Here is a 15,781-nt window from a genome sequence, read left to right as displayed (position 1 = left end):
AGTTGTATGTGATGTTTAGTGTGTGTGAGACTCTGCACAAATGGACCACAAGGAAACTGTAAGTTCAAATTCTTCTAAATTTCGCCACTAACTTCACAAAAAGATCGACAACCAACTAAAAATCGCGTGTTTTCTTATATATTGCAGTAAAGCCAACAACATGAAGCAGAATCTCACACATCGACATGACATAGGAATGACGTAACAAACACAAAAAACGCACTTGTAAATGGGAATAATTTCCCGAAACGCGTCTTGCGAAAAATAAAATAAAGAAAATCGTGACTCGTAGCAGATGAGTTATTTATAAACAAACCTATTGTTTTCACAGTCGCAGGCTTTCAGAACCATTTATAATTGATCAAATCGGATACTGTCAGTTCTTTCTCTTCGTTATAGGCACTATGCACAATTATCCACATTTAAAAGTCGTGGCATTCATAACACCAAGTGGAAGTTTTGTCGACGTCTTTGTGCATTCCATTACGATTGTTTAATGATGCTTTCTTTCAGACAACATCGTAGGCAGCGAACAATCCGATAATCGTACTAACCCTGTTTTATAAATCGTTTTTGCATACTGAGACCATTAGCACCTCCTTGGGGCACATCCGATGTTACTTTCGTTTCTATTGTACATTCGTTGTCCATTGTTAGGGTACATCATTCTATTACTTAAAAATTCATCGAGACAATCAAATATCGTCGCAGTCATTCCGCACAGTCGTATCTCGGTTATTAGTTGACGATGTGGTTCATTGTAGAACTGCTTTCAGAAGTCTAGGAACGCGGAATCTATTCGTACATGTGCATCTGCTGTTTGCAAGATATTGTGAATAAGTAAATAAAGCTGTTTCATACGACACGCTAGATTCGTATTCCGGATGAGGGGGTGGGGGAGGGGGCAGGTTCATATCCCTGTCCGATTGTTCTCAATTAGATCTTCCATGTTGTCTTTAGATGGCTTGTTTCAAATTTTGGAGATCATTTCTTAACCAAGAACACGACCAATTTCCTTCCCTGTTGCTGTTGTGCGTAATATTAAACTTTGGTTCATCCAAAGAGGCGAGTTCTTATCCTCAGATTTTGCTGTTGTTCGCATGGTCTTCAACCACAACACAGGTTTGATGCAGTTCTCCACGCTAGTCTATCCTGTACAGACTTCGTCATCTCTCTATCCATTTGAATCTGTTTGTTGTAGTCAACCCTAGGCCTCCTTCTTCTAGTTTTACCCGCCGCTTCCCTCCATTAAGAAACTGATGATTCCTTCATACATCAGAATGTGTTCTATCAACTGTTCTGTTCTTTTAGTTAGGCTGTACCATAAACTGTCTCCGATATCGGTTCAATACTTTGCCGTTAGTTGTTCTATTTACCCATCCAGTCTTCGGCATTCTTCTGTACCACCACATATCAAAAACTTCTGCTCTCTTCTTGTCTGAACTGTTTATTGTCCTCATTTCACTTCCGTATGAGGCTACACTCCAGATAAATACCTTTAGAAAAGACTTTAGAACACATAAATTTACATTTGATTTTAACAAATTTGGAGTCTTCCCATCGGTCACCATCAGTTACTTTGCTGCCCAAATAGCAAAACTCAGCTACTGCTTTCAGCGTTTTATTTCCTAATCTTCTTCCCTGAGTATCCTCTACCGTAATTCGATAATTGAGACAGATTTAATTCGAGTTATATGGGTTATTTAGCTGACAAATCCGGCATTTTCTAGGTACTCATTTCGCCAATTTTATATTACAAACGAAAACAAAAAATGAAGTGCTATTGCAGTGAAGTATGGAAAAAATTTCATTTCCATGTATTCGTGAAAATACCTTTGATATTATGAAACAATCGTACAAAGAAATACGCGCCGGCCGAAGTGGCCGTGCGGTTAAAGGAGCTGCAGTCTGGAACCGCAAGACCGCTACGGTCGCAGGTTCGAATCCTGCCTCGGGCATGGATGTGTGTGATGTCCTGAGGTTAGTTAGGTTTAAGTTGTTCTAAGTTCTAGGGGACTAATGACCTCAGCAGTTGAGTCCCATAGTGCTCAGAGCCATTTGAACCAAAGAAATACGCGTGATTTACAAATGTGTAAGTACGGTGTCCCAGACAGTTCGTGTGCACTGGAAGCAGTTCCTTCGCGTGTCTACAAAACGATTATGTAAACGTCTCTATGGCAACGCCTCATTACGGCTTTGTAGAAGGCTTGTTTTCGCCTACAGCCGTTCGCGCTTTTCAGCTGAAAACTGTCATAACCGCTTCCAGATACCAGGGATTTCCTTAAGTTCACTCGACTGTAGGAGTGTCTTAGGAGTAAAGAACATATGTATTAAAATATAAAACATGTTGAGGAATTTTTTCGCATATCTAAATGTTTATGATGTCATATGTCTTTTACTATGATAGGTAAGTGGTTCCTGCTCCCAGAGCGACTGTTGCCTGACAGTAAGGGACTTGTGTACCACGTTTTATTGAAATCGGTCTAGTAGTTTAGGAAGAGATGAAGAACGTACGCAAGCGCGCGCGCACACACACACACACACACACACACACACACACACATTTTTATAATACTTATAGATACCATACCGTCTTTTGCAACTGTAGTAAAAGTGTTATTAATACGAAACGCGTTTGTCTTTATTTGAAAGCGTTTTCAGTGGCCGTTATTTCCCTTACGTCACTCTTAACGTTCTTCTACACATATGTGTTAGATTTTTGTCCATAACACTTCCACTGACACGATATATATTTACGTTTCCATGTTGTGTACGTCCACTGTCATCTCTTCAATTCCTGTTCTAGGTACAAAAATGTTTCAAGTGGCTCTGAGCACTATGGGACTTAACATCTGAGGTCATCAGACCCCTAGAATTTAGAACTACTTAAACCTAACTAACCTAAGGACATCACACACATCCATGCCCGAGGCAGGATTCGAACCTGCTACCGTGGCGGTCGCGCGGTTCCAGACTGCAGCGCCTAGAACCTCTCGGCCACTCCGGCCGGCTTCTAGGTACACGAAATTGCAGTGGATCTACACAAGATTAAGACGTAAATATATTTTGTGTTGCTGAAAGTGCTGGTTACAGAAATCTAACACGTATGTGTAGAAGAACGTTAAGAGTGACGTACGAAATAAAAAAAATCTGACCACTGAAGATGCTTTACAATAAAGTGAAACGCTTTTGGTCTTAATAACACTTTTATTACAGTCGCATAATGCACTATTAACCTATATAACTTGTTTAAATAGCCGGCCGCTGTGGCCGAGCGTTCTAGGCCCTTCAGTCCGGAACCGCGCTGCTGCTACGGTCGCAGGTTCGAATCCTGCCTCGCGCATGGCTGTGTATGATGTCCTTAGGTTAGTTAGGTTTTAGTAGTTCTAAGTCTAGGGAACTGATGACCTCAGATGTCAAAGTCCCGTATTGCTTAGAGCCATTTGAACCATAAGTGCGACTGCCGAAAACAGGCCACAGAACAAAGTTGACAAAATGTATATTTAATTCGTCCACATCACTTAGGTTTTACTTATGATGGTTTTGGTCTCATAACCTGAGTGCAAGACACTATCCATCCCGTTCAACTGCTCTTCCGAGCCCCATGTCTTATGTGACAGAATTACAGTCTCCTGGGAGAACCTCGAAGTTCTTATTTCTTCTCCCTGAACTTTACTTCCTTTTCCAAATTTCTCTGTGAATTCCTTCACGTCATGCTCAACGTACAAACGGAATAACATTGGGGATAGACTACAGCCCTGTCTCAAGCCCTTATCAGCTCTTGCTTCCCTTCCGTGTTCCCCGAGTCTTAGAGCTGTAGTTCCTGTCCTGGCTTAAATCGTGCGTTTACTACGTCTCTATCAGCTATAAAAGTCGTTGGCTCTTTAAACGTTTTGCAGTCCATTTGCAAACGCAGCGGGACATAGACCGGATGCTCCAGAATGCTTGTGGACGGCAGTTAGGAGCGAGCGCGGCGCAGCTGCGGCGTCTCCTTTGCTGTTGACCCGGCGCCTCGCTATCAGCCGTGCTCCACAGATTACGGCGCACACGTCACGCGATAACGTGCTCCTTTCTTTACTGTAGCTTCTCCAACTTAATCCGCGCACTGACTGCACCCCCTCGGGAAATCGGCACGAACCAATTGTGTCACTGTTTTGTTACTAAATGTAACCACCTGTCACATTTTTTTAACAATTCACATTCAAGAGCTCAGATGGCAAGCCACTAATAAGAAAAGAAGGGAAAGTTGAAAGGTGGAAGGAATATATAGAAGGGCTACGCAAGGGAAATGAACTTAATGACAATATTATAGAAAGGGAAGAGGAAGTAACTGACGATGAGATGGGAGATACGATACCGCGAGAAGAATTTGACGCAGCACTGGATGACACAAATTGAAAAGAAACATTCTTTTAGAATTATCGGGATTTTAAGGAGAACATGCCACGACAAAGCTATTCCACCTCGTGAGGAAAATACAGAATATGTGACAGGAGAAATACCCTTAGACTTCAAGAAGAATGTAATTATTCCTGTTCCGAAAAAGGTAGGCCCTGACAGAACTATATGTTTAATAAGTCGTAATAGCAGGTTACTGACAGAACTTTACAGAAGAATAGAAAAACTTGCACAAGCAGACCTCAGGGTAGATGAGTTATAGGAACATAGGAAGCTATACTGATCCACCGACCTACCCCGGAAGGCAGACTGAAGAGAGACGTTTACAGAATTTGTACATTTAGAGAAACCTTTTGGCAGTGTTGATTGGAATACATTATTTGAAATTCTAAAGGTAGAAGGCATAAAATACAGGGAGCGAAAGATTAGTTACAATTTCCACAGAAACCAGATTGCTGTTCGAAGAGTTGAGGTGTTCATTCTGTCCATTGGCTAAGTAGAAAAGGAAACCAAGGAGAAATTTGGAATGGGAATTAAAATTTAGAGAAAAGAAATTAAAAGTTCGGTTTTTTTATGAAACTGCAGTTCTGTCAGTGACGGTAAAGGACATGGAAGAGGAGACAAACGGGAATGGATAGTGTCTTGAAAAGAGTTATTAGATGAACAAGGTTATTAGAAGTAGTAAGACATACGAAAATGAAACTAGGATGATGTAATCTACTCGAATTAAATGTATCTGAAACTATTTCCCAAGATTAAAGTTAAAGTGTCAGTACCGCCTCGCGTGACTACGTTTCCCCGGCACTCAAACTGTCCTCCCGGGGTCGGTCTCTACCAATTTTTCCATTGCTCTCTAAATAATGTGTTTCAAAATTTTGCAATCTGGACTTATTAAACTGATAGTTCTGTAATATTCACATCTGCCAGCACCTGCTTCTTTCGGAATTGGAATTATTACATTCTTCTTGAAGTCTGAGAGTATTTCACTTGTCTCACATATCTCGCACACGACGTCGAACAGTTTTGTCTTGGCTGGCTCACCGAAGGATCTCAGTAATTCTGAGGGAATGTCGTATACCCCAGAAGTCTCATTTCGACTTACTTCTTTCCGTGCTCTGTGAAATTCTTCTCACAGTAGCATATCTCATCTTATCTTCAGTTACGAAGTAAAAGTGAATTAATATTCTGGCTTAACCCTCCATTAGTGTGGCGCGGCCTCACAGACCGAATCCTTCAACATTGTTGATTATTTTTTTCTACCAATAGAGTGTGCGAGCTAACCTGCCGTGTACCTTCCTCGTTCACGTTGCTCTAAGCGCTACGATTTCGTTTGTTTGGTAGCGGCTTTTGTATGTGGAATCGGCATTGTTCGGTGCCGAAGACTCACCACACTAAGTCTGTAGTGCTAAAACATCCTTGACTGTTAGTTAAAAGGCATGTTTAACTTAGTATCTTTGCAGTTTGATGAGCCTCTTTGTGCTCTTATATAGTCGTAAGGACTTGTTATGGATTGCTCAGGTATGTTTGATTTAAACCTCCATTTTTAAAGGACACGTTAATAACAGACTCGGAGTGACTGTGAATGCTATATATGTACATCAAAACAAAACAGGAATACGAAATACCACTACAGAAAGTGCAAAAACAAAAAACGTGTGTCTTGAACTTAATGAAGTTTTGTGCAAGGACTGAAAGTGCAGTGTGTGAAATGATTGGTTTCTGTATGAGTATTTTCTTGTTTTCTTCAAAATTTCTTAAATTTATTGCATATTCTGATGTATATTGTGTGCACATGTTCAAAAGTATTGCTCGAATGTTCTTAGTTTATTGGTTCTAATCTAGTATATGTCTAATTGATCAGAGAGTTCAAAACTATTTGCTTAATGTTTACTGCCACATTTACTTATAAACGGTCCCTAAGATAAAGGGAAATCAGTGAGGGACAGTTCTATTCTTGTTTATATTTGAAATACTAATGAATTTATATAAGTCTGACACTGCATCGTTGGCGGCGATCTGAAAGTTATATTATTCTTGAAGACTCGAGGTTGCCAAGATCGCTAGCAATTCTTTTTATTAGAATGACAGGTTTCGACAGATCTACGCTGTCGTCATGGGATTTTATAACATTACTAGTTGTGCATGGTTGTTACAATATTCAAAGTCACGTAGTGATGTTGCGTCAATAAAACGTGGCAGGGAACATTAGCATGTCACAAATAAAAAACACATAATTAAAACATTCAGCATGTTGTGCTGATGTCCCATCATACACTGCTCGTTTGACACCACAACAGCAACTTGACACTACATCACTACAGCCGGTATTACACTATCAAATTTGTTTATCAAAGATTTGATCAAAGATGTGATCAAATATTCGTCAAATATATTTGACAAAGATCTTTGACGTGGCGCTAAAAAGTCAAGTTCAAGATGGCTCACAACAACAACTTGTTATGAACCGCAGCAGTTGCATGTACCACAGTTCCACTGTGTTCACATGCGGAAGAGAAGCGGAGAAAAAAGAAGGAAACGTACCTAGGTGAAGCCGTGGGTTTTACGACGACACGATAAATACATTCAACAAAACTTGTTGCGTGAGCTTACAGTGGATGACGTCAGGTCGTATATCAATTACTTAAGAATGGATGAGCATACATTTCTGTATGTGCTCAGTGAAGTGTATCCTCAAATCTCAAAGCGCAATATTCACTTAAGAACTGCTATATCTGCAGAAGACAGGCTCACTGTAACCATTGGATACCTTGCTACAGGAGAGAGTTAGGTTAGGTTAGGTCAGGTCAGGTCTCCAATCTTTTTAATCTATTTTTGTATTCAGGGTGCCTCACGTTGTAAGGCGCCTCATCAGCTTCATACATCTCACTTAATTTTGTAGTTGTCGGTACACACCAATTGTATTTACCTGCAACGTTTATAAAAACACTACAGATGACAGAACGCTGCAGCGGTGCTAGCGCTCCACGTGGTAACATGTCACATTGCAGTGAACAGAAGACAAGCGACTTGTTTGATCAAATCTACAGCGAGGCACTAGATCTGATCAAATATTTGACGACAGTTCCCTATTACACCATCAAATTCTTTTGATAAAGATATTTGACAAAGATATTGGACAAAGAAATTTGATAGTGTAATAGTGGCCTATGTGACTTTCAGTATTGTAATAAGCATGTACAACTAATAATGTTACAAGATCTGACGATGACAGCGAAGATCTGTCGAAACCGCTCATAGTAACTGAAAATAAAAATAAAAAATGTGCTAGCGATCTTGGCAAACTTGATTGTTCAGATTTATTGATTTGTTTATTGTGTTCGCCCGAGGGACCAGCCTCTGCAAATTAGGAACGTTAAGCCACCACACTAGAGAACGGTTAACAATGCGACGGTGTGGCTTACTGAGGTGTTACGGAGAGTTGGGGTACCGGCTGTGAGGGCAATTTGTCGAGTTGCGGCGAGTCGCATGCTGGAGACTGAGACCGGCCAGAAGCGCCGGCGCCAGAGTGCGGAAGTCGGGAGCGATCTCGGGCATTGGCAGAGCGGAGTGTGTCACGTACACGTGAATACGGGTCAGCGACCCGAATTATTTCGGTGGCGGCGGAGCGGCGGTGCGCGGCGCGGCCGGCCGGCCGGAGCGGCGGAGTGGGCGAGGTAGGCTGCGTGCCGCCTGTTGAAAGCCTGGCGTCACCCTGTCTGGGCCGGCGGCAGCCGCGGCCGCGGGCGCTGTTGCCACGCCGGCGCGCGCCGCGCCAGACTCTGTGTCGCCGCTCGCCCGCTCGCCGGCCATTACTCGCCGCTGCCTGCTCCGGCGCGCATTTCACACCGCGCCTCTGCCCGGCCCGCCGCGTCCTCACATCCGCGCCCGACGCGCCTTTTCCGGCCGCGCATTCTTTCGGTTAAAGCGACAACGCGGCGTCTAAAACTCGTTTCTCCCCCTCCACCGCGCGCCTCCCCCCCCCCCCCAACCGCTGCCGCCCTCTGAAACACGTCACTCATAGTTCGGATTGCCGTGAAAAATCCTTCAGTGCAGCCTAGGTAGCCGAGGCGGAAGGATCAGAGCGCAGCGTACGGGGAACCAGTTAGCGTCCGTGTGTGTGTGTGTGCACGCCAGACAAGCGAGTGCGGAGTTTCTTTCCCAGTTTTCTTCCGCGAGCGGGCACGTGCGCGGTCAGTGGGCGGCGACATTTCTCCGGAGTTTCCCGCTAGCGCAACATGGCGCCGGATTATCTCGAGTTTCCCGCTCGCAGAGAGGAGGGGGACTATCTCTGCCAAGAATGAGGAGGGGAGCTGCGCCTTAGTCGAGTGTCGAAATCGCGGCGGCCGGCTGTTCTGTATGATCGCGCGGCGAAGCACTGCTCCGACAGCATGGCCCAAGGGCTCGGCCGGGAATCGGCGGAGCAGCCGAAGGTGAAGGACTTGCACGAGAAGAAAGCGGCCGGGAAGACACCCCCGCGCGACGGTCGGGTCGCGGGCTCGCGGAGAATTTTCGCGCCGCAGTTCAAGCTGCAGGTGTTGGACTCGTACAGGCAGGACGCGGACTGCAGGGGCAACCAGAGGGCGACGGCCAGGAAGTACGGGATCCACCGGCGCCAGATTCAGAAGTGGCTGCAGGCCGAGGCGTCCCTGCGCACGTCGCTGGGCCCCGCGCCGGACGCGGCCTTGAACCTGAGCCCTGCGAGACAGCGCGACGACGACGCTCAGTTGGCCCGCCCGCCGCCAGAGCGCTCGGACGGCGAGCCCGAGATCGACGTGGACGTGGACGGCGACGACGAGGACGACGACGACGACGCCGACAGCGACGACGGCGACGACGACATCGACATCATGTCGGTGCAGGAGCCGGACCAGGCGCTCGACTTCACGAGCGCGGCGCTCAGCAAGCGGCGCTCCTTCTCGCTGCAGTTCAAGCTCGAGGTGCTGGACGCCTTCCACGCGGACCGCGCGTGCCACGGCAACCAGCGCGCGACGGCGCGCAAGTTCGGCATCAACCGCAGGCAAGTGCAGAAGTGGCTGGGCCAGGAGGTGGAACTACGCGGCGAGGCCGCCTTCCGTGGCGGCATGTACCGACAGCGCCTCGGCCGCTGGCTCGACAACGACGAGCCGGAGTCGACAGCCGCGAGTCAGCACTGCTGGGACCTCAGGAAGAGGAAGCTGGACTGCGATCCCTGCGACAGTCTGGCCTGCGCGAAGAAGGCCCGTCTGGAGGAGCCGGAGCCCCTGAGGCCCGCGCACGAGGTCCGGGCCGACGTGTGCGTCATCGGGGACAACTGCGCCTTCCCGCGCGTGCCGAGCGCCGACGTGCAGGAGACGGCGCTCTGCCTCAAGGTGGAACGCCGGGAGTCGAAGCCGGAGCCCGCGGAGCGCGCCGTGGTGTGCTCGGTGCCGGCGCTCTACCCGCCCGTGCCGCCGTACGTGGCCGCCCCCGCACCCGCCACCCACGCGCACGGGGGCTGCTGCTGTTACTCGGCGCGCATGCTGGCCGTCTACCACGGCTTCGTCACGCACCCCGATCACCTCTACCCCCTGGATTTCAGATCACCGCCTCCGCCACATCCGCCGCCTCACAACATTCACTTATTCAGGTGAAACAATTCTTCTTCCGTCGCCATTCTCGTAAGCTGCCCTGTTACTTACAGACTAGCCTTAGAGAACATTTTGTAGTCGTTGTCTCCGTAATATCACTCACCTAAGTTCACCAGTTCACTTAGCGTCAATGCTACTCCCAGTATTTGGCATGCACATCAACATCACTGTTGCATTCACAATGTTGTAGGCAAATTCTGCAGCGGTAGTAGCTGACTTCATTGTAGCACAAGTTTTGCGTGGGAAGTTTCGGTTTTCTCTCTTCTTACAGTACCACCAATTTTACAAACGTACTGATTGTAATACTTGGGGTCCATATCTGACGTACCTGTGGGAATCTATGAGATATTATTCGAGTACAGTACTTATAGTGTAGTATAATAGTATATTGTGATCCTTAGATATACTGTAAATGTGCTATTTTGGAATGCGATAGATGTACGAAATCGTACCTAATTCGGGAATGTTACCGTCAATAACATAAGGGGATTACCTTGACAGTTTACTTGTTTCTTCTCTCTTTATGTGTTTATTTCCTGAAGTACTGCTTAAATTCAAAAGTAACTAATAAAATATTTCAGTTTTTGTGGATTGAACAGAAACCAGTCGATGTACTCAACCACTAATGTTCTGGTAAATGTCTGAGTGTAACTGGTGTTTGGCCGTTGGAATTATGGGTGAAAAGTGTTTGATGAAATAATCCCAAACACGAGACAATATATTTGATACACAGAAACGTTCGAGGCTGTTTCAAATGACATAACCGGTCACGGAATATAAGGTTATTCTGTTCTGTGAACAGACTGAATTAGGCCTACTGTTTACCTGATAGGCTGAGATGTGTTCCTTTATTTTCGCTCGTAGTGCTTTTTAAAAGAAACTGTACTCTATGGACCACATGAACTAGTTCATATTTTACTTGTACTGTTGTAGACTTTAGCATTTTACTTTGAATTAAGTTACTGTACAAGCCACAGATGTGCCAAAAATATGGTAAACATTGTGGTAGTTCGTGTTGTTACATTACGGTATGATTACTACAAAGCCCATAGAAAACAGGTGTGCCTTTCAGTATCTTAAAATTAAGAAGTGTGCCATAGGTTTATATTTCTTGTTTCTTTATGAACGCTACAAATCTATTTATACTGCATTGTTACTAAGATTATTAAAATGTCTAGTCCTCTATCTAAGCCGTTGGAAGATCAAGTAGAATAGGAATGATCTTTATTCCTTCAAGGGTAATCAAATGTGTATTTTTAGATGAAGCTATTTTTCGACTTAGAACATCAGCATAAATGTTTCAGTTGTTGATACCAGATTCCTAATATACCGTTACAAATTAACAAACGCTTATGGATGGCCTTTTCGTGTTGATAGGTACTTAATGGAAGAAATTTATTACTCACATATTTAACTATGACGCCCTTTTTCGACGTGACTTGCGCAGTTCACAAACCGAAATTTTTATAGTAAACTGTTTACAAATGAGGTCTATTTGTTGACTTCTTTATATACATAAAATAACACAGTTTTTGTGCGATTCTTAAAAACTCGGTAGTATCACATTTTAAATTTGTATATATATATATATCCTGTAGTTAAAATGATCTGTGAATATCTGTAAATAGTTTAGGCTTGTAAATAAGTGCTTGTGTATATCTGCTGTAAATAATTACTGTTGTACAGTGGATACAATGAAAAATTTCACTGCATATTGTTTCATTGCACAGTGAAATTAAACATGTGCCAATACTCTCTTGTGCCTTATTTTGCTGTTAGCATGCGTACTGATGTCTTCCTCAAGGTGACTGGATGTGATAGTTCTGTGACCAAACTCCGTATAGTTTATAAATACAAATAACAGTTTGTCAAGTAATCATTAGACGTTTTTGGAGTCTGTACTGAGATTTTAACGTAAATTGGGTCCTTTAAGGGCGTATGTTGTACTTGAGAGTGTTATCTGTTTTGTTGACTACATTGGACTACATTTTGTTGAAATCGGTCATAATACTCTGGAACTCATTACATTTTTCGCTTGTTACAGTTTTTCTCTGTGCCTTTACAGCTGTATGTATCTGCCTTTGACATAAATCCGATTTAAAGTTAAATATTCTATGAAATGTGCAACACGGGTTGTTAGGACCACTAACACTATTTAAGTGAGTGAATCCTTTATCAGCTACATTCACATTCAACAATTTTTACTGAACCTGTTCCTAAAACTCCAGTACCAGTAATTAAATTCTGAAAGATATTTACCATGTTACTGGTTAAAAAAAACCGATGTATTTCTAAATAATTGGAGTGAAATAGAAGTATTGCTTAAGAGAGCAGACAGTTTCAACTGAATTAAAAACGCTTAATAATCGACTTTGGTGATGTGTCAGAGCTCCACAGTTTGTTCCTGAATGTTTGCATTATAGAGTAGACGCTGCAACAGAAATTGACAACAGAAAGCATTAACAAAATATACGCAAGTGGCAGAATACTTCTTTAAAGTGCCTTTATGACATGAGCAATATTCGTAATTGTTACTTTTCTCTAGCTTGTATTTCGCTAAACTAATGAATTGCTTGCAGGTTATATACAGTTCATATGTCTTACTTTTCCAAAACTTAATTGCCTATGACACTGTTGTTCACTGTTAAATTATGGGCAACTCTGCGTTATGTGGGATGTAGACAATATTTTTCGTGGCTTGACATTTATTTGTTGTTCCTTATTTTGAATAAAATGAAGCGTTGAAGTTTGGAAAAATTATTTTAACGTGTTGTAAAAAATGTTTACTACTTGTAAAGTATTCCAGTTTCGAAGAAAATGTTTAACAGAGTAGCTCTATGTGGCATATTTATATGTTTGTTTATTTTTATAATGTTTTCTATAATGTAGCATAAACATATTTTAAGTAAATATGAGACTTATTTCATAAATTTGCGTTCAAAGTTTTTGCAACATACCTTGATATCCTACCTTGTTTCTATCTTCAGTATGCATCCTGACTCTTTCAGATCAGATTACTTCGAAACGTACGTAAACTATATTGTAGTGCCTTCAATCTGAAAAGCTTTTATTTCGACTAACTGGACTACATTAATATCAATGCTCACGTCGTTCTCACGGATACATCTGACTTTTTTTTTTTCATTTCTGCCTACTGGGAATTTGAAAGTTAAGATTCAGTTCCGGAATATTTGCGAAACCTTCTAACCTTCTCCATGTGACTGATATATGGATTATTATGTGCACTGCAAGTGTGAGCAAAATATACAGGAACCACGAGATTGAAGTGATCAGAAGTTTTTAAAATGTTCTACATGTAATAACGCCACTCACTGCTAACGACTGCTTAAAGAACATGCTTTATATCAGAGCTGTATTTTTAAACATCTTTCAGTTCATAACTACATCTTTTCGTACGTGGTCTTAAACGACGTAGCTGCAGATAGTTGTATTGTTACAGTTAAAGCGTCTTTTGACATCTTTCATGTAGCCGTGAGTGTATGGAAAAATAAATTCTTGTGAATTAGCTGCCAACAACTAAGCTGATGAATAATTTAAATCATATCCTTGACTGCTGTTATCACCGATACGTAAGTGTAAGATCATTTTCAGATGTTGTAGTACTTTTATGAGAGATAACATTGATTGCATTGTTAAATATTTCTTCGTGCCAAGATGTCCTACAGAAAATAACATGACTCAAATGTTTCACCTGTATCACAGTATTCGCTGATAGATGTTTAACGATAACACATCTTACAGTACTGCAATTTTTTGGGGGCTGTACACGTATTTTGGTACAGGTGAAATATTTGTGGGTGAAAGTAATATTTCGGTTTTAAGGGGCTTGCACAATGAATCAAGCTTGAGATCCGTTTAATACTGCCACTGAGGGTGTAATAACATTTTACTATTTGTTTCTGATGAGCCAAAATTATGTTGCTAATATCCATGATGTGTGAGCTTCATTTGTGTGTATGCGCACACGCCTTTGTGTGTGTGTGTGTGTGTGTGTGTGTGTGTGTGTGTGTGTGTGTGTGTGTCCCCACTCATAACTGGAGAATAGTGATTCCATGTACTTGTTGTCATAGGTCTTTCCTGATTAAATTGTAAGAATTAATTTCAGTGTCTACGACGTTTGTGCGGACTGTGTTAATCCTAAACTTACCCGTTTGATGGTCGTAACCGAGATAAAGCAACGATCGCGAAAGTGACCGTGCCCTCGAGTTCAATTTCCTTTATTATACTGGGAAATTACGTATCTTTTATTTCAGAACATTTCCCCTTTCATGTAGGTGAACATTGTTTGGTCCTTATGTTCTGCCGCACCAGTTACAAATCACAGGCTCAAATAACTAATTAATCATGTGGGACAGTCGCTCTCCTGAGACTTTTGAAGGCTAACGAGTTTGTAGGGAAGGGAACTAATGGTAACTTCTTTTGGTTTATGGTTCTCCTGAGAACTATTTGTCAAAGAGAGTAGTCAGTGTTAAACTCCATGGCAACAGTATTGAAAGAAATAGGACCCTTCAATTGTTATTACTGCTTTGTTATGCGTGTCCAGTAATCACGGAATCAAATGAGAAACTGTCTCCTCTCAGTTTCTCTGCCCCAAGTGGGCCACGCGGAAATTTTGAGGAAATAAAATGTTTGCTGACAAAGACTAAGTAAAAATAATTTATAAATACATTTTTCACAGTCACCCGCAGAATTTTTTAATCACAATTTCTCATTTTGCTGCCTACATCTGTATGAATTCTTAGTAGACATATTTTTGAACCACGTTTAAGTGTGCATATAAAGTAAGAACCCTTCAAATAATTGCCATCCAAGTTCGTAGAACTCAGACGCAGAGTTGCAGAGGCAAAATATTAGATAAATATGATGTGGCGTTACTTTTTATACAACGGTTCTAAGAATGTGTTTTATGTGTAATATAACTTACGTCAACAAGTTGAATTATAAAGAGAGCCCGATTCAGCTCATGGTGCGACCTGTTGATTTATATAGTGCATGATTTCACTTATTCATTCAGACGTGCACAGAACAGAACTTCAACACGTGGCCAGAAGAGTCCCTTAACATATTCTTGCCAAATCTCTTGTTACTGATCCGTCCCAAGAGCTTTTACTGTAAATTCAACTTTAAAATACATTTAAAAAGTTCAACTTATCATAAGCAGCAAATTTCAGCAGAAGATACGACACAAACTACCAGCCACATTTGTCCACATCATCCGAAAACTGGCATTGATACGTAAGTATTCCCTTACTACGTTATAAAATGAGCTTAAACATAGATTTTCTTGTGGCAACAGAACTAATAAACTTAGGTAACTGGCCCTACGTCGTCCATGTTGGATTGTTTTTAAGGAAACTGCGACTGTTTTGACAATAAAAGTTAAATTAAAACAATCTATATGTGTCGGCCACTTATTTTCTCCGGCGAAACGCGTCGTGGAACTGTTTTATTTGAACTCTTATTCGTTAACTGAGTAAGATATATTTTATCATGTTGATGGAATGTATGAAACAGCGTTTGTAGGATAGTAGTTGCGCTTGATTTGGCAAGCATAGGCGAATGATATCCATCTCGTCCTCTTTATCCTAGTTAATACTGAATTAAATGATGACGAAACACCTGTTCAGAACCATTTTTGTCGTGAATTACCAGGAGTAATTATTGAACGTGTACAAAGAAAAATAACTATTCTGTCGAAATTGTATGATCTGAACCGGCAGATACTTGTAGAGAGGCTCGGAGTTCCTTAGAAGGAA

The 15,781-nt window shown here is 42.4% G+C and overlaps 1 protein-coding gene across 2 annotated transcripts in view; it reads left to right on the top strand.

The window, feature by feature from the left end:
- LOC124569472 overlaps nucleotides 1-15,781 on the top strand; it is a 463,279-nt gene that overhangs the window by 68,247 nt on the left and 379,251 nt on the right. The window contains exon 1 of one of the 2 annotated variants that reach the window (XM_047131085.1): nucleotides 8,344-10,003. The exons of the other annotated variant lie outside the window; for it this stretch is intronic. Coding sequence (XP_046987041.1) covers nucleotides 8,787-10,003 — 1,217 coding nt within the window. The 5' untranslated portion in view covers nucleotides 8,344-8,786. Of the gene's footprint in view, nucleotides 1-8,343; nucleotides 10,004-15,781 lie in introns of those variants that run through there. 2 annotated transcript variants of the gene reach the window in all.

Source organism: Schistocerca americana, unplaced genomic scaffold (genome assembly GCF_021461395.2).
Source record: "Schistocerca americana isolate TAMUIC-IGC-003095 unplaced genomic scaffold, iqSchAmer2.1 HiC_scaffold_15, whole genome shotgun sequence".
NCBI classification, from domain to species: domain Eukaryota; kingdom Metazoa; phylum Arthropoda; class Insecta; order Orthoptera; family Acrididae; genus Schistocerca; species Schistocerca americana.
Note: the sequence above shows the minus strand (reverse complement) of the source record. Positions and strands in the feature narration are given on the sequence as shown.